The 19880-nt window shown below is 42.7% G+C and overlaps 3 protein-coding genes across 3 annotated transcripts; all 3 read right to left on the reverse strand.

Annotated features, from left to right (window-relative positions):
- Positions 1–4230: 4230 nt before the first annotated feature.
- On the reverse strand, positions 4231–7475 carry LOC137914161 (autoimmune regulator-like). The gene is made up of 13 exons (XM_068757768.1): positions 7329–7475; positions 7065–7239; positions 6728–6874; positions 6594–6629; positions 6359–6508; positions 6147–6265; positions 5956–6077; positions 5784–5853; positions 5519–5635; positions 5240–5361; positions 4715–4793; positions 4526–4624; positions 4231–4299 (listed from the first exon to the last, which is right to left on the reverse strand). Exons 1-13 carry the CDS (start codon positions 7473–7475, stop codon positions 4231–4233), a joined length of 1452 nt encoding a protein of 483 aa, XP_068613869.1.
- A 2138-nt stretch (positions 7476–9613) lies between these two features.
- LOC137914159 (ras-related protein Rab-6B-like) lies at positions 9614–13577 on the reverse strand. Its single transcript, XM_068757766.1, has 8 exons — positions 13508–13577; positions 11875–11933; positions 11349–11402; positions 10813–10918; positions 10611–10722; positions 10411–10504; positions 10031–10097; positions 9614–9678 (listed from the first exon to the last, which is right to left on the reverse strand). Exons 1-8 carry the CDS (start codon positions 13575–13577, stop codon positions 9614–9616), a joined length of 627 nt encoding a protein of 208 aa, XP_068613867.1.
- Positions 13578–13960: 383 nt separating this feature from the next.
- LOC137914162 (espin-like protein) lies at positions 13961–17298 on the reverse strand. Its single transcript, XM_068757769.1, has 5 exons — positions 17230–17298; positions 16368–16503; positions 16002–16120; positions 15669–15848; positions 13961–15526 (listed from the first exon to the last, which is right to left on the reverse strand). The coding sequence occupies exons 1-5, from the start codon at positions 17296–17298 to the stop codon at positions 13961–13963; spliced, it is 2070 nt and encodes a 689-aa protein (XP_068613870.1).
- Positions 17299–19880: the final 2582 nt, after the last annotated feature.

Raw genomic sequence — 19880 nt, forward strand, 5'->3', positions numbered from 1 at the left:
TGGATCAGCTGCATCGAAGCATGCTTTTGATTTTGACTTGCATTTCTGTTATCTGCTTGTTTACATGGCACTAATTGTTCCACCAAACACTTTTCCTTTATCTTAACTTCACCCTTGTTCTGGTGTGAAGAACATGTCCTGATCTCTCTGTTTTGTTGCGATGTAGAAACACATTCCCTCGTGTTACAGCCAAGAATGTATTTTTTTATTTTTTTAAATACTAAATGACTGAACAATTCTGCTTTATGAAATACCAGCATGATGACACAATTTCTGTCACGTGTGTTATCATGCGTTATCTTGACAATACAGTCGCCAAACATGATCTTTGCGCACAGATGACCTCATATCAACTCCTCACAAAGATGAGTTGCAGGTGTGGCTTTGCAGTTTGGATCATGCAGATGCAGAGTTGAAAATGATATCATAATAAAGTAGAGATTAACATGTTTAATATTTGTTTTAAAAGAAATTTAGGAGTCAAATTCATAACACTCAAACCTGTTTGAGGATGCAAAGCAGCCACGGTTGATCTTTTAGCCACCTGAGGGGAGCTGGAACACAACCCTCATATATCACGCCATAAAAATGATGTGGCGGACGTGTGATCAAGCACAACTGCAGACGTTTACTACTCTGATAATCCCTTTATTTCATCCTCCATCAACCCCTGTGGGACATAGCTGTCGTTTTAACCAATGAATATATTTCACGGGCTGCTTATAAAACCTAATCAACAATACAAGAGAACATACATACCGTACATACTGCAGTGATTACTGATTCACTTTACTTACTAAAGCTATGAATGCTGAGCATGCGAGCTAAATGCTAGTTATTATTATGCTTAGATTACCTCCTCCGCCTGCAGTCCAATCGAAGTCTCCCTAAAAAAAACATTTTGCTTGTAGAAACCTCGGGCTAAATATTTGCTGTGGTGAAATAGCATGCGGTACCTGTGTCGCCACAGTACGGTTCTTAATGTTCAGAGGAATGTGTAGCATCTGCTGACCTTCATTTCGCCTCAATTGGGACAGGGTTGTGATCACAGGAGACTCTGTTAGCCCCCTTCTGTCCCCAGCGAAGGAATGCAAACACACGAGAGGCTCTTCCAAGAATTCCAGAGTCGAAGACCTTTCTGGAATGTCCTAACGAGCCCTCTCCACTGTGTTTTCAGTTCCAGGCCGATGGCAACCCTGCAATCTGCCCTGCCAGCGTATCATTATCTGGTCTGCTGTTGAGACACATAGAAAACAGAAAGAGTGAGAGGAGGTTTCGAACCAGAGGTTTGGATGTTTGGTTCCATAGCACTTTAAATAAAAGGGCAGTGACATTGACGAAGGGCCTTCTTCTGTAAAGGTCAGATGAATCATGTTGCACTGCAGGGAGTAGGTGTGATGATTCCTCGCCACATGGTGGTAAAGGAAAAGGCGTCTATCCTCTTTGAAGGGGAGCAAAGTGATTGTTTTTGAGTGCAGCCTGTGTCAGGTTGCAGATCAAACATCATCTTCAACCCAGGAAGGAAAACTGACCTTGACATTTGGACTTGAATTGGAAACTTCATGTTAGGAGAAAGAAAAATGGATGGAAAATCATGTGATACCACTGTGATAGTGTTTGTGTGAGTGTGTGTGTGTGTTTAGTAAAAGTTTAAAAGCACTATAAATATCTCATGTGCTAGAGTGTGTGTGATAATGATATGCTTTAAATATTCAGAAATAATCACGAGCAGTTTTTAGCTGTACTGGAAACAGCTTTCAAATCAGTGTTTTCAGCTGTCCTAAGAATGCAGACCTTCTACTCCGAAGCCCTGCGCCAAGATAACGAAAGGCCACGCCGCTTCCTGCCTCCGCGACAGCGTGAGTGGAGCGGAGGGTCCAGACCGGATGTGGTGCAGGCTTTACTTATCCACAAACCCTCCAACCATCTGTGACACAGCAGGAACCCAAGCTGTAAATCAGCCCACACATAAAGTGAGAGGATGCCCAAAGCATGGGAACTTTACCTCCTCGATTAAAGGAGTGTCATCCGTCACTCCTTCTTCTGTCAGTGTTTATCACTGGGTCAAGACTTAAAAGACAATCACACTGATTTGGAGTCGCCAGTCGGACTATATTGCTTTTCAGGGTTGTTGTTGTTTTTACTGTGAGATAAAGGTAGATCCCTATCAAGGAGCTCATGAAAACACAGAGAGGACAACAAAACTTGGAAAGATTCGAACCGCTGTGTCACCCTGAACTCTGATGTGCCGGTTAATACATGAAGGCAAAGTCAGCTGACTGAGATCAGAAATCATTTGCATGTATTGGCCACAGATGTGAGTGAGCTCCTTCCTCACAATAAATACAAACAGGAGTTTAACAGGAGGATTGATAGCCTTCAATCCTCCTGTTAAACTCTTGGTAACAGTGGAGCTAGAATTCCCACAATAACAACCCTGGTGTGTTTGGTTTTTTACTGGAACAGCACTCAGCATACTGTATGTGACGCACGACAAAGACTACAACACATTCTTATTCACACCCTTGAAAATCTTTATGAATTCTCTGCCTCATCATTAGACATAGTGTAGGAATGCTGTGCAGCAGGAAGTCAGATGCAGATGACATGAAGCAACAAGGTCACTAACGGGAATATGCACAACAATATTGTGCTTAAGGCTACACAGTCCAGATAACAAACATTGCATCTAATCTGATTAAAGGATACAATGACCATACTATTAATCATTTCTGAATTGTATCTTTCAAAAGATCCATGAGGAAAATATTCAAATTCCAAAAAATCCTGAGTGGAACATTTTATAGGCAAACAGATTTATTTGGTATACAGATTCTAAAATCAAGAGCCAGTAATGAAAGGTTCCGTTAAACAAAAATGTTCATGACTTTGTGATAAAAAAAAAATGTTTTAAATAAAATTAAAGCTCACCCTACAGGCTTAGAACACTGTCTAAAGCTGTTATCAGTGAATGCTGTTTGCAAATGGTTGATTAATTACTTGCACAACCTCCTGACTTCGTTGAATCGAGATTGCACAACATCGTCTGTTGACATTAGGATTAATTACAGATATGTGGTAGATAAAGACAGATGTATACACACACACACACACACACCCATCTATATATATATGTTTATGCAAAAATATTTGCTTCCTCTCGTCACAACATGATTATTATCTATAATAGTCTAATAGTCATGCCTCAGGGATAAAAGGTTTTACTTTATCAAACATAGACGGATGACACCTAGTGGTGAGAAAGCATATTTTTCCTTTAGAAAAGAGAGGAAACTAAATATGGACGTTTTCGCTGCGGTCTCTAATGCAGTCTGCAGCGACAGCCAAAGGAGATCTGTGAGGTATAGTAGACGTATCACAACTTAAATTAGCAGTACTTTTTTTAAAGCCACATATTTACCCCCCACAGCCAGAATGGACTGAATATAGTTACATTTATTTACATATTTTTTTACTCATAATCTCTATCTCTCTAATAGCATGAAAATGGTCTCGTGGTTCCTCCGCTCTTGAGCAAGTTTTAAATGATCGCCCTGTATTCTGGGCCTGTGAGAAAATGTGTGTGCTGCCTGACTGAGCTCCATCCCTGCAGCAAAAATAACATTCCATATCTTAGTGACGGTGTCCTGCTAAACAGAGGCACTTCTCACCAAGCATACCTCGGTGTATTGGAACCATCTGGTGCAGTTTGCGATTCCTTGGCTCAAGCTTTTACTTCTTGTTTAGATTATCATGGCTCCCTGCATTCAAGATTAAGAGAAGCTATTACGCTGCTGATTCGTTGTTACCCTCAAAATTCAGTATCCAATGCTGCAACCCGTTCCTGCATTCCGCATGCTAAACATTTGATGTGAATGTATGGTCAAATCTGTTCTGTAGTAAATCTGTGTTTTATATTTTGTAAATTTACAGTAGTGAAATTTTAAATGAGCTATATCGGGTAGTATTCTATAATTCTAAAATACAGTGAAAGGTTTCTGTGCATGTATAGTGCATGTATACTGGGGGTCTTTTTTTTTAGCATAAAATCCTATGAATGAGTTAATATTTTGTTTTTAGATTGAGTCACAAACATTTGGCACAATCTTTAAAATCTTCAGGTTCATCAGGAAATAAGAAGAAAAAAAAGTTCCTTTACATCCACGGTGATGTCATTTCTGCATTTCCACGACGCAGTGTGACTGGCAGCTGATATGTAAGCCTGATCCATCACTGGGAGCCTGGAAGATAATGAGAGTTGTTTTGGAAAGCCCACTGCAAGATGCCATCAATGGAACCCTGCTGAGAAGCACGGACCAGAAAAAAAAAAAATCAAGCGCTTATGATGTCAGTCCAAACAACACTGTCACACAACAGCAATCGTCGATGCATTATTATTACATTTATCGCATTATATGAGGTCACACACACACGTATGATCAGAGGTGCTGCGAACTTGTATCCAACACACTGATGGTTGTAATCATGGTCATGTGTTGTGGATGTATAACTTAGCCTCACTCACATCTCCCAGGATGGAGTTTATTTCATCTTTAAGGAGGCCTTGCTCAACAAAGGAGGAGCTCGGATCATGAGCGAGTGGATGTTGAACCCCGTTGACAACCTAGTCACACACACACACAATTTTTATATTTCTAAAAATGCACAAACTAATGAAACTTGTTCTTTTTTTTGCACACTTGTGCAGACACACCTGTAATCCTCTGGATGCAGCCTCATTGACCGTAGAGCTTCCCCAGGTCCTGGCGCAGGACAGGCAGATGGAGCTCCCACTAGGAAACACAGGGATGCTGTCAATTGCATTGTTTTCTATGGAGTCTAATGTTACCTCCAATCAATACATGTGACTTCTTCATGTCGAGATTACATGCAAAGAGGTTTAAATTATATCTAATGGCAAACTAAGTATTTTAGATTATACAGTATGAATATATGACAATATCAAATTGTGAATATAATATATTAGATAATCACATGGACTCATATGGGTTTTATTTGTATATTCTGCTGACAATCCATTACTTATCATTAGCTGGATAATGCTTACACATTCTTAAGTTGTATTGTCGATCAATGCAAACGGAAATAGGAATCCATAGGAAGGCCGTTTCCAGTCATAACATATGTACACTGTGATGCATAGAGGCTTCTGGGAAGCATACACATTGTCCTATTATGAGTCTACGCCACAGAGGAAGTGAGGGGGTGGGTTTCATACTTGGAGAAGTGGCAGTGTGCGTGGAAACGCCCCAAACACTGGAGGCAGTGAGTCAGCTCTCCTCCTACTAGATGACAAACACCACACGCCTCCCTCAGAGTGACCAGCTCCTCGCCTGCGCACTGGGCACATATTTTATGGCCTATGTTTTAGCAAGCGCCGCTAATCTGGCATATATAGTATTGACATAAAATTCCAAAATATGGATTGTGCAAATGGAGTAAAAGAAAAACTATCATCTATACCAAGAGGTTAAATATAGGTCAATAAGTTGCTTACCTGGTTCCTGATTCCAGGAGCATTCATGGAAGGCGTTACGCCGGCAGACGAAGATGACAGTGAGAAGAGGGAGACGTTGCCGGCGGCGTCACGGGGGACTGTGTTTACTTGCTGTGTCTGAGCCAAAATCACCAGAAAAGTGGGGTTCATTGCTAATATTTTCATAATAGCTGGAACATTTGACAAAAATTAACATTAAAACAGCCATTATAATCTGAAGACATTCTGCAGGTGCTTGCACAGATTGTCATATAAAGATTCTTACCTGTAAAGGTAATTGAGCCTCCTCTGTTTTCACTCTGTTCCCACGGCACCTCTTGCACTGCCAAGAGCCACTGAGGGAATAAAAAAATAAAAATAAAAATAAGCATGAAAACTATGTAATTTGGTGAAATGTCTATAAAATATTACAGCATGCTTTGGTTTTCATTTCTCACCTTGGGATGGATGTGAGTGGAGGGTCCAGGCAGGTCAGATGGAAAGCCTGAGGACAGCCATCACAACAAATCAGCTGCCCTCCGTCCTTACAGGCTGCACACTCGTCATCATTGAAATGAACCTGCATGCGCGAGGGACAGGTGAGAGGCACGCTGACAGAACGGCGAGCGTGACGCTGTTGATCCACTACCATGCCCACAGTTGTCTCCCCCCTGTGGTGAAAAGAGTACTTGGATCGGCACGCTCCATACATCTCGTGACCGCGAGAGTAAAACGCCTTGCTGACTTTCATGCACGTTCCGGCAGCTCCTATGAAACGATGAAGGTCTTTGTTTATCTGATGATGTAGGATCATTTTAACAATATCCGTGACTGTTTGGAAAAACAGCTCAGACAACTCACCCAATGACTTATTGTCTGAACCAAGTGTCTGCTTGTTACAGAGCTTCTCTGTGGAATCACAGCCCACTGGTGGCTTAGCCGTGGAGGCAGAGGAAGAGGAAGACAGGCTGACCGGTGCCTGGCCTGAGGAAGAGGACAACACCTGAACACCTGGATGTGGCAAGAAATCATCATATATGCCTATTTTAAATCGAGTTTGAATTACTATTTGCAGCTGATGGCTGCGTGGTCGGACCTCCACTCGTCACTTTGTACAGCCTCACTTTGCCATCTGGAGGAAAAAAGCATTTTTATTATGTAATCACACTATTACTGCCAAGAGATACTTGAAATGTGATATCAATAGAGATGTTTAGTGGCACGTAGAACCTGCTCCATCGCTGGTTTTGGCTCGATATTGTGTGTGGGGATCATGCGAGTTTTTTCCTCTGTCCTTGTGGCTCCTCTTCTTAATGTGAGCTCTCACACGATCTTCAGAGGATCTCGTCTCGTCTGGGGAACCTGTAGCATCCCTTCCTGCCAATGCAATGCCAGTACCGATAAAATAGCGCAGATTTAACACAAAGATTATTATGAGATTATCATAAGATTCTGTCCAGGAAGCACAGGTTGAGAGAGAAAAGGACTGGGATGGATAATATCTTACTCAAGTACTTAACCAAAATAAAAAGTAATAATCATATCACCCAACTTGTAGTTGACATACCGGATGGTAAGTTAGAGAGCAGCATCTGCAGCTTGGGGTAGCTATCCAGGTTGTAGTCTCTGAACAAGTTGTTCCAGAAGGCCTGGATGGTGGATCGACTCTGCTCCAGAACCCAGGACAGGAGCGAATACATCGCCTTGTGGATCCCTTCTCGCCCCTCCTTCTCCAGCGTGTCCTAAGACAGGAGGTGTGGAGATCAGCAACATAATCAGTCAGATGGGTGACAACTCTTTGTAAAATCACTCCTTGTTCAGATTTACTTACAGTCAGTATTCGGTCAGTGATGATATTTTTGTCCGCCAGACCATAGAGGAGAGGAAACGGGTCGTGTACGGCCATTGCAATATCTGTCCGTAACTCCCTCAACAGGGAGCGAAGGTTCGAGACCCTAAAAGCCTCCGTTCGTGACATAATCCGCTTTGTGAGTAAATGAAACTTGAAATGAGCCACAGAGGAGATAACCTGAAATTACACTAAAGGTAGTCTGGATGGAAGAGGCGTGTCCTTCTTAGTGTTTGACATATTTGCTTCGTATCGTTTCCTGTTGGCTGATAGGCGACGCATATTGAATGACGTTGATCTTTAGATTTCACTACGTCCCACATGCATTAGTGCTGAGATTTTTCTGGAAACTCCACAGTGACAGCGCCGACTGTCTCCGTCCACCTGTAGACCCCGCAAAGGGATCAAATGGCAGGCGGTCCATCTCGGCCGGGGAATACCTGTCCTCAAGACATGAGCATGAGACATCCAGTGCATTATAGTGACAGTTTCCTCTTAAAAGGTTCTTTCCACTTCAACTTCCCCTAAACGTGTTAACATGATCGTGGCTGAGCCTTGCAATGTGTTGGAGGTTTTATCAAATATTGAGGAACATTAAAACTATTTGGTAGTAATGGCAATATAATATCAGGGAAAAGTGACCAGAATATTGATGTCTGTTGGTTTCATGAAGACCCACTTCCCAAACCGTGGACGTATCAGCCGAGCGAATGGTGTTCATGCATCTGCTGTGTGCTCCATGCAGTTGCAAGTTCAAATCTGTGAGTGAGTTAAATGTTGGAATAAGATCAATAGAATAAAAAATAGGGGACATCATGTATCCGTTTCTTCACTCTTCTTCAATTTAAGTGTCTGATCAGGACTCAGTATCGGTATCGGTTCAAAATCAAATGACTCGGAAACCTGATCGGGACATCCCTACTTTCAACTGTCACTTTAATGTTATTATTTTCTATTTCAATAAAATAACTTGGCTATCAAATAAAGCTAGCTACCATTAGCTGCCACATGAATCAGGATGTTGTGTGGGCTCCCTGTCTTTCTTAATTATCCAGCAAGGTTTTGTATTTGTATTGTAGATGTGAAGATAATTCGAGACTTTTCCTTCTTATATTACAATAGATTATGGTAAAAAAAAACATTTAATTTAATTGATTTTTAAACTCTAACAAGAAGCTGGCCATTTCTGCTTCACTTTGTTAGCTGTAAATGGACTTGAAACTGTGTGTAAGAGGTAACATTTTCAGTTGTTATTGAACAGAATCCACGATAAATAGAGCAGACTATCATGCTTCCAGGCGAATGTTGATGGTTCAGAGAGTGAAGCCCTTTAATCTGTAATTTATTCATCATTAATCATCATTACATTATTCATAGCGGTGAACAAGGACCACTTCTACAGAGGGACGTTCACAACATACATATTACATTATTATATACAGTGCAGTGCATTACAGTGGATCGTTACATGTGTATTACATGGATGGAGGGATGGGGAGAGAGGGCAAGAAAGGAGGTGGGGTTGGAGGAAAGATGGGGAAAGGAGATGTTGGCAGGAGGAAGTTGTGATAGTCAGTTGTCTTTTTATTACTTCTTTTTAACCACAGTACTGTTTGTTCTATAAAAGTTAAACCCATAGCGAGAGAGAGAGAGAGTGCCACATTTTCACAGCTACTGTTAAGTGAACCTACTAGAAGTTGACTCTTATGTGAATATCAAATGAGATACACTTTGTCATGAGATGCTATAGAGATGCTAAAAAAAACTTTCTAAGATGCTCAACCTCCTTCCAGAGACCCTGGAGGGAAGGCCAGAGGTCAAAGATCAGATCAGCGTGCATGCGTGCTGCAGACATTCAGACATGTTCGGCCATCTTGAAAAACGGTCGACTCCCTTATATTTCTCCTTCTGCGTCTAGGCGTCATTTTTGGTGCTTTCCCTTTTATATATAAAAAAATACAAAACATAACAGCGAAAAGAATTCTGTTGCTCGTCCTTTTTCATTTTTCCAAAATTTGTTTTTTTGCTCATTTTCAATCGATCGTTTGTTTTCACCCCACCCCCTTTTCTCCTCCAGTCACTTACATATTGACAAAGTATACAATATTTTACAACTGAACAAGACTGAAAGATAACATTTGATTTGTCCAATCAGATACAAGGTCAGCATCCTATGTCCAATTGGAGAAGTCAACTGGAAGCTAACCAGTTTTAAGCAACACAACAAGCCTATGGTGTGAAGGGAGCTGTCCGGCGTCAGCTCTGCATTAACATGAGCATCCGCCCTCGGGGACACTGGGCTCTGCCGGTTTGTCCAGCTTGATGTCAATCACTGGGAATTGTCCAGTTAAGGAAAAGTGAAGTAATTTGATCCGTCACGTTCCTGTAAAATGGACAGAGACAAAAATAGCAGTGTAGAAATACATGGCATATAATGCTAAGTCTTTCATAAAGATTATTAATAAAAGAACAAAAGTATTTGCATTGAAATATACATAACGTACACATTATGCAAAGCTATTTCATAACAATGGAGGATAGATTATTCTCTTATAATATCCCGTCCTGGATTTTGGTGTTTCCTCTCTCTCCAGCCATTAAAAAAGAAGCTTTTAGCAATAAGATGCCTATTTGTTGGCAGTTTAGCCGTCAGCACGTTGAGTCACAGCATGCATGAAGGATACTGCCTTCGGGATTCGCATCGTCCAAGCTTTCCATTCCAGGTAGGGCGGCGGCAACCCGACGAAACAGCTAAGAGCGCAGACGAGAAGAGTTACTGAATATCAATGCAGAAATACTCCATTACAACTAGAGGCTCCAACATTAGTTATTTTGTGATGTTGTATTTTTTCACAATGCATCATTTTAAGCCTATTTGAGTAAATGAGTGTGCATTCTACAGTGTGTGTTTCCTACTTGTGTCATACACACAAGGTGGGATGTAGTCTCTGACTCCACCGCACTAGACGTGTCATTCGTCTCATGAGTTGTGGGACACAAGAAAGGCAGAAACCCATCGGAACAAAAGGCTGCTTTTTAACCTTCTGAGATCTGCAGGAATCACCTGCTTGACATTGCAGCCTCTCTTGGCACTGGTCTCAATGAACATGACGTTCAGCTCTTTGGCTCTCTGCTCGCCTTCTTCGATCATGATTTGCCTGGGAGAACATCGGGGCCGATTTCAGCATCACAAATTCATCATCGGTGAAAGAAATATCTCCATTGTTAAAGACATTGTGATCTTTATCGTCCCAATCTATTCACCTCTTCTCTTCCAGGTCTGTTTTGTTGCCTACTAGCATGATGATGACATCACTTCCTCGCTCTGTCCTGACATCGTCGATCCATTTGCAGGTCTGCTGGAATGAGTTCACATCTGGGAAGATATTTGATGCATTAAATCTTGTGTACCAAAATGACCTCGCCACACTGTAAAACGGTCACAGGGGAGCAGGTTGGTGCTCACTTGTTATGTCATAGACAACCACAGCAACTGTAGAATCTCGAATGTAGCTGGGAATGAGACTCCTGAAACGCTCCTGTCCGGCAGTGTCCCACAGCTGCAGCCTTACCTGTATTTATGGACACACAAACACACACACAGAAACAGACACACACTCCTTCAGCAGCTGTTTCCACATTAAAAGATCACTCGACGCTCACGCTGCACGGACATAAAGGCCTCGTAAGTACACATCCAAAGGGATGAGCCAGTATGAGCCTGCTCAGGCTGACAGAGCATATTATCCTGACAAATAATTAATATTAATACTAGCTAAAGTGGATTAGCCAATGGAAACGCTCTGACTTCTTTGGGCTGGAAAAGCATCAAAGCTACTGCGACCAGAAATAGCTTTAGGATAATCATGTTAGTCTCTCAGCGGTTAAGCAAATCGAATCAAGAATAAGTGAAAGCAATTCTTATTTGCAAGTAAAGAAATTAGAAAAGACAATTCAATGTGCATCTGCATGTGAATTTGATTTAAAATTGAGGCTTCCTACTGTTCGGTCCTCCAGGTACATTGTCTTTGATAGGAAGTCAATTCCAATGGTCGCCTGTGGTGGGTAAAGAACAAGAGGGAACACAGTCACCAGTTTAATTGAGACTAAATGTCTGCCTGCAGTGTCTGTTGTTCCTGGCACAGTTGAAATTAAGGAAAATACAAAAACATGATTAAAAAAAAGAGCCAACAAGCACTAAAAAAACAATTTACTGTGCAACTAATCATTCAGACTTATGTAGCTCATACTTCTTCTTGTTTTTTATACTGCTATTTTAGTAGCTACTGTAGATGAATACATTTTGATGCAAAAAAAACCCATGTTATTCATTAGTACTATTATACCACAGAAAATTAGGTTTTTACTAGACTTGCAGTGATGAGTTGAGGTTTATAAGATAACTCTGACCAAAATGAAAGTGATTATAGAGTTTACGGAGGAAGAACCCCCCCCCCCCCTCCTGGAAGTACAGTTGTCAAGAATTTAGTCCTTCTTTACTCTGAAGACTTTTGTCCTGCAGTCTTACCTGATACGTGTTATCAAAACTGTCATACATGAATCTAGTGATGAGAGACGTTTTCCCCACTGGAAGAACAGAGAGACAATGATTTTACACACATTACTGAATCTGTTCTAGAACGATTTTCACCAACATATCTGTCCAATAACATGTTTTATCATCTTATTGATAATTTAATCCAGAAACTCTAAAAGAAAAACAAAGACTGTGAAAGTCTGAGCTGATGATCTTGTTTGGTCTGATCAACAGCGACCCCAGAATAAGCTAACTCTATGCAGAGACAGAGAAACGTTTCAGACAGGAAAGAATATTTGACTGATCCGCCCGATTTAATAACTTGAACAACTGTGATATATCTGTGTTTTATGCAGCTGCCCATCTAATCTTATTGCGTTAGTTGTGTTTGTGTAAAGCTGTGGAGAAGTCCACTGCAACCCACTGTAGGCTTTAAATGCTGCATTACGTATAACTGGACTTCTATAAGAGGATGAAGATGAGCTCCTGCATGGTGAGCCCCACGTTATTTTTTTACACCTCACCCAGCACCATCTTAGCACCATTTGTGACTTGGGTTGAGACTTTTCCAGCAGGCCCCCCCCTGCAGGCTCTCACGCAGAGACCTCCACGCAGACGGCAGGAGCCATGCTTTGGGCAGTGGCCACCACACCGGGCCTCGTTTTCAGCACCGTGGACAGCAACATTTTTGCAGCGCAAGGCCACGCAGACACGCAGCATCACAATGGAAGGCACCGGACAAGCCAAGCGGCTGCCACATCTGGCCTGATGAGGTGGAATCGGCTGCTGGACTGACTTCTTGACATCTGCGCGCCTCCTCTGCTGTTTTTTTTTTTTTTTTTGTCTGATGTCTGAACACGTATTCAGGCATCGGAAACATTATCGATCAGCAGCTCCTCAATATGTGCACACATGCAAGTCATTCCCGGATACGCTGATTATTGAATGTATCGTTTAAATCGTTGTAAGACGCTGTCATGTCCGCAGCTTTAGGACCGTTTCGTGATTTATAGGACCGAACCGGAGGCTTGGAGATACGAGACATCGCCAGCCTTGGGTGTGTCCCGACCGAACACATGGGGGACTGTTTATTATCTTCTCCGCGAAAACACGGCCGGTCGGGAAAATAACGGAATTACGATGTTGAATGAGAACAATGCGACGGAATTATACTCCGTATATATTTGTCGCTCTATGCAACCCCTTTAAAACATCCGAATTCAAAAACCGATCAGCTGATCTGATGTGACTTTAAACAATGTGCGACAAAAACAACAACACAAAATCAATGACATTGCCAGTTATTTTTCTCGTCGATCGTGATCAGGAATGATTCATCTAAGGTTGCAATTTCTTATAAGCCTGCGTTTTTTTTGTTATTTTTCCCGTCTTCGATTAATCAAATTTTCCACAGTCACAGATTGTGGCGAGTGGAAGGCCCCACGGGCGTCACACCGAGCAGCAGCATCAGCTCGGGCATCCTCGAGAATCAGCTCAAACTTTCAGAATCAGCACACATTACATGCATGGCCTTCAACGTGTACGCATGTTGTGGCGTGAGAAGCGAGGCGGAGGCGGGGGGGGGGGGGGGGGGCACACAAACCGCCCCCTGGAACTGACTCACCGCTCTGCTCTCCCAAAAACACGAGTTTAAATTTCCTCAAAGGATTCCCCAAGTCTCCTCCAGCGGACATGGCGGCAGAAAAAGCAGCTCAACTTGGATGTATCGGATATTGTCTCGGTTTCTCCTCCGCTGTGGGTCCGCCTCTCCTCGCTGAATGATGGGAATGGGAGTCAGCGTCCTCCCGTCGGTGTTGGTCGGGATTCTGCGCATGCGCGACCTCACCTAGATCATTCCGTCACGATATTGGACATGATGAATAAAACCCTAACAGCCTTTTTCAGTTCCTCAAATAACTCGTGTTTGTAAAGAATTTTTTTTTTACAGTGCAGTGAGTTTGATTATATTAACAATTGTGTAACATTTTTAATGAGCTTTGCAGTGACATTACATCCATATTTCATCATCATTATTTTTTACGTTCAGTCACAGGAAGCACAACCGCCATGCTCATGTTCAAAAATCAAACAGCTCAGCCTCCTTCTCTTTCCAGAAGGCAAAGCTGCGGTCAATGTATTTACAAATGTCATCATTGTCGAACGATGAGAAGTCCGTGTCTCCGCCGCACGCATCGGGAGGAGCGGTTTGAGCTGCGACCTTTGCTGCGAAACCGGAATCAGGCGGCGGCAACGCCGATGCTGATGGACGCCGCCGTGGCTTTGAGTCGCCGAAGAAGCTCACTTTGATGTCCTCAAAGCCGTCGCGCCACCGTCGCCTTCCTTCCTGGATTTCCTGGAGAACAGCCTTGTGGAAATCCCTCACCGTCTCCCACGGGAAAAGCCCGACATTCTCAAAGATCTCGAAGCAGAGGAGATGCCTCGTCTTCCTCTCTTCTGGCGGCAGCTCCTGTTCTAAGATGTGAAAGTACCCCAGCATGAAGAGGTCGAGGGTCAGGTCATCGTGGCTCATCACAGCGCCATCCGTGCCCGGCAGGAATTGCTCCGGAGAGTAGGTTTTTTGAAGTATTGGATTTTTGGGGGAGTCAGAGGAAGACAAATTAAAAGACGTGGCTTTTAGTTGCAGTTTATTCCTCCAAGAGTTGATCATTTTGTCCACAGCGACTCGTTGTCGGAAGAATTGAAACACGGACGTGATCTTCTCGGGGGTTGATCCCCCCCGTGACGTTGCTTGATGCATCTGCCGCTGCCTCACCGCTCTCAATGAAATAGCGTACGCAGATTTCTTCCAGTGGCTCAGGAAAAGCACCGCGATGCGCTCTTTCCGTAAGCTGGTGGTCTCAATCACAGATTTAAGTCTCTTGGGTGTATCGCGGTGGCTCATCCCACAGCTGAAGCTTGTGTTCACAGTCTCATTGCTAACTCCCAAAGCTTTGAATGCTGCCTGACCTCCTTTTGCAACTCCAGAAAAGGGATAGATGCCACTGATATGGCCTTCAAAGTTGGATCTGAGGTTTCTTACTGACACTCCAAATTGCTGGATCTCCCTCTCCACCCTCTTTCTCTGGGCTCTCCTGCAGCTGTTCATCTCCAGGTGAGGCCCAAAAGCTGACGCCCTTCCCACAGGGTGAGTCTTGCATCCAGAGGCCCCACCATGCGTCGGCACTGCCTCTCGGCCGCGTTGCGCCAGTGACTGGTCCGATTCCCCTCCTGATGAATTTCTGTCCCCCTTCAAACCCTTCATCCTTCTCGCACCCCCTTCTTCTGTAAATTGAGTCAGGTTAGACAACAGCAGGGACATACTCTTAACAATCTCCGCGACACGACTGCACCACACTGGCAAAGTTGGTCGTATTTTTCCTTTTGTGTCCATTTGTGGTAGCGCCTCTTTGTTGAGGGAAATGTTGAAAATTGGGCCGGGTAAAATCGCCCTCAGCTCCTCCGTCAGTCGGGTCAACTCCAGCTCATAGGCTTGGCAGCGCTTCTGCAGGGACAGAGTCTCGATCTGCTGCTGCAAGTACAGCAAGTCCTCCTCGGTTAGGAGTTCACCAAAGGGCCCCAAGACCGCATTGTGGGTTTGGGAGTACTTCCAGCCGTCCACTGGGGTGTAGCCATTAGTCGTGTCCTGTTAGAATGAGATGAGGAAAATACTGAACCTTTCTTTGAGCATCGTTGTCTTCAAAAATCATCTTTGATATGTAAACTGCAAATGCAGAACTATAGGCTCAGCAAACACAGTCTGCAACCAGATAGCGATGCATAAGTACCTGATTCCACCGCTCCTCTTCATCCTGCAGCCTGGCTTGCAGCTGCCGCACCATCACCTGCCGTTTCCATTCGGCTATGGGGCGACCGGCTTCATCATGAGTGGGCACCAGGGAGTCGATGTCGGTCTGGATGACATCGACGATCGGATCCTCCTCCGCAAAATCCTCCTTGTCAAGTTTCTGTTGCCGTTCAACACCCTAAGGTGTTCAGAGAGGTTTACTATCTGAAGCGTTTTCATTCATTAATCTCCTAGCTGGTCTGATATATTTTTTACTGTTATGTTTTGTGCTGAGTGAAAAGTTCATGTTTGATTTAAAGGCCCTCTGGCTCACCGTCTGCCCTGTGAAGACGGCGGTGAAGCCAGCGTGCCTTAGAGACTTAATGGACTTCATGCAAGACGTCAAGGTGAGATCTCGCTCTGGTGGCTTCAGCTGATTGAATGAAGACACCACTTTAAACAGACAACAAAAAGTCAGAGATCATAAATATATACACTTGTGCATAAAATGCATTTTATTTCCATTAACGTTGTGCATGTTCTTGACTGGTCATCGTGAGGCATGTAATCGTTAAACAAAGGAACACTCAGCAGTACAGACTAATTCCCTTCAGTCACATTCATAAATAATATCTTAATGTCATGACACGTGGTCTGTGTGTGTGTGTGTGTGTTTGTATGTGTGTGTGCGCGCAGTCACCTGAGGAGGCCACCTGTACATGCTGGATGGAGCCTGGAGAGTGTCTCTTTGAAGTGGCAGCAGGAGCCAGAGAGGAGGAAGAGGTCACAGGAGGTGGGGATGGAAGACGAGGCAGGGGGAACACCTCCTTCCCTGGCTGCGGGACACACACACACACACACACATGCACACACATGGTGTGATCCAGGCTTAAAGAGACATATTCCACCCTTATTAGAGTGTTTATATGCCCAAACATATGACATAGTGTGGTTGTATCGGTATCCTTTGACACAATTTAGTGCTTCGTGTTATCTTGCACACAATGTTCTCTGAATTATTGTTTGCTAAACATTCACCTTTCCCTGTCTCCTCAGATATGCTTACTCGACAACCCTTGAGACCATGTTTTGTCTCTCATGGGATATAAATGTTTTTTATCTTTGTCCTGACCTAACCTCTCACTCATAACTCCCTTCTCCCTTATGCTGAGATCCACAGGCCTCATCATATACATATTTTGTGCATACGTCAAATCATGCAGCCACTATGTGCATGTCATGACATGTGCCCTAAGCTGCTTTTATTAATTACTATATTTTTAATAAAATAAGAAAAGACAACTCTGAGACTCAGATCTTTAGTTAAACTCATTTTCGCCACGGCAATAGTTTTCACGTTTTTTAACGAGATCAAGTGATTTTCATCCTAGGAGGCTTTTATTCTAGCTATTTTAAGCATATCTTGTATAAAACAAGTATATTTGACCCATGGTTGCACTGACACAAGAACTGACAGTGGCTCATACTGTGATTTCAGCCGTTTCAGTGATAATTGGTCACCTTGCTGCATGGCTCCATTTTGAATGAGCTTTTTGTCTGACCAGAGTTTGGACCAAACGGGGGGCTCCTCTTTCTGAAAGCGACAAGAATAACATGGTCACAGTAGCCATGCTAGACAAAAGTTAGCAAAAGAGAATAGGAAATACCCCTCCGGGAGAGAAATGTGACACCGAGCATTATCACACAGCAGTTAGTACAACAGGGTAATCTAAGAGATAAGACCCCCATGATGACACACACACACACACACACACGATCAATGTAAAGGACATTCAGCGTGTGTGTGTGTGTGTGTGTGTGTGAGAGGCCACAGCTTGCAATGCCGGGAACCAAAACAACAAAACGGTGAAACAGTAGCCGGTCAGTTACAGCAGCGTAGGCCACACAGAGTGCGTTTAAAGTGTGTTTGATTCTGGAGAGAATGATGTGCAGCTCCAGTTAACCCTTACCGCACTCTGTGCCATACGTTGCCTTTAGTTCTACTTGATTACATGTTGAAGTGTGAAGAGGCTGCATGTCTTCTTAAAGATTTAATGTAATGCTAAATGCACTCATTTGTTTATTGCTCAGTGTTATTGTCTATTTTACCCGGGACACTCTTGAAAAGGAGATTTTATGTTATCCATCGGGATGTAGGGTTTTTAAATGATAAGATTAGCTTTCAGTGAAAGCTTTCCAAAATATAAATGATGCATAGTAAAGACGTTTATCTTTACCGAGAACAGAGTTTTATTATTTAAATATATGACATTTTCATTCAGTCCTATGTGAAGAAGTCATTTGTATTTCATTCACTCATCATAGTCTAAATGCATACAGAATGCATGCAGTATACTTACGACGGTCCAGGAGTTATGAAATTACAACAACACGGCAGATGAATGCTGAAAGGTTTAAAAATAATAATAAGAATTGTCTAAATAACAAAGCATGAAAACAATGAAATAAAGCAGCTAAAGGGCAAAAATCCAGTAGGTGTCATCGCTTTACCCTGGGGGTGCCTAATACACAATGAGACTGGGGACCAACATCACCTAGACCCAAACCTCAGATGGGGGGCCTTCTTGCTGTGAATAATTCAGGAAGTGGGATTGGATGTCCCACCGGGAACTATAGAATAATAGCTCTATAATGTATGTAACAAACAACGTACTGAGGGCTGGTGCAGCGTGTGTGTGTGTGTGTGTGTGTGTTGTTATTAACTCCTTGTTTCCCGTGAACAATCTGCATTCATGTGCAATGGTTTAATAAAACCAACAATAAAACACAACAACCTTTAATTCTGTATTAGTTTCAACACTCATTTATTTGTTTGCCTTATTTTTTTTTCTTGAAATGTAGAACACTCAAAAGATAAACATGAGCACTGAGATTAAGACTCTATAACAGGTTTGCTTCTGTCGTGAAGCTCAGAGCAAGAGAACTGGCTTGAGACCATCCGCCCATGTCCACAGTGACCCCTCTCTCTCTCAGACCAAGCTGAGATGTATACAAAACTGATCCCTGGTCAGTACTTGACGAAGCAGCAGCGGGCCACTTAATCTTATTCATTATGGTATACAGAACAGAGTTAATAGCGTCTGTGTGATGCGACCCAATGCAGGAAAATCTAAATTTATATACAAGACAGACCCAAGAGGAACGTTTCAAGTGAGCCGTTGCGAGGATCATGAATGACAATACTTTACAAGCGGCACGTCACGGGAGGAAAAGCATGTCGCCATTTGCAAGCGGTAAGGCCGGAGGACAGGGACAGAACTCAGCAGAAGATTAGGACCTGCATGCTTTGATCCAGAGCCATAAGCGACCAAATCCTAGAAATAACCAACTCTTCAGAAATTATTAGCCTCTGCATTTAGAATGCAAAACCTGTAAATTGTTACATTGAGTTTTTTATGAATATGATACCCTGAACTATTAGGGCTGGAAGCATTACAGGAAAAGGCTGTGATATTTTCAAACGCCAGCCATATTTCTAAGATGTTATACAAAGTCATGTTGAATTAAGATGTTATGTGTAGGCGTGCAATGCAATTTAAGAACAATCATGACTAGAATGTTCCATTTGTCTTTCTGTTCCAGCAGAGAACGTATCAATTTCTGTGCATCTATCAGCTTCAATAAAGTTCAAACTTAATTACAGCAAGAAGGACCAAAGTGTTAAAAGGAAAATGATGTAATCCCTTTGGATTATTTGCTGAAAATCACAGAGGCCACAGGGTAGTATTAAATCTCAGACGATATGCTTACTGGTCAAAAAACATATTTAGACTGTATTAGGCTTCGTTGCTCAACAGGTTGGTTGACCTTTGGCATACGGAGTCCAGACTACATTCTGTAAAATGATTTTGAGTCCACTTGAGAAACGGACAATCAAATCCAGTCAAATATTACAGAGGAGAAAAATTGGAAAGACAAAATGGTTGGTTGACCAATTATTTAAGAGAAATAATGGATTCCCTTGTTTCTCTATTATAATATATATATATATTCACTCTCCGACGCTTCAACAAGGATCGTCAATATAAAAAAAGGACTTACAAGCTTTTAGTTTTAAACAACATTCAGCTTCAGCTTTGATGTTTAGACATGGAAGGAGGAAGAGAAGGAAAAGAGGTGAAGACAGGGAGGCACTATCCGGTGCATGGACAACACTCTTGCTCACTGAATATAGTAACGTTCCATTTAGACA

The sequence above is a fragment of the Brachionichthys hirsutus genome, unplaced genomic scaffold, assembly GCF_040956055.1.
Source record: "Brachionichthys hirsutus isolate HB-005 unplaced genomic scaffold, CSIRO-AGI_Bhir_v1 contig_283, whole genome shotgun sequence".
Classification (NCBI taxonomy): Eukaryota; Metazoa; Chordata; class Actinopteri; order Lophiiformes; family Brachionichthyidae; genus Brachionichthys; species Brachionichthys hirsutus.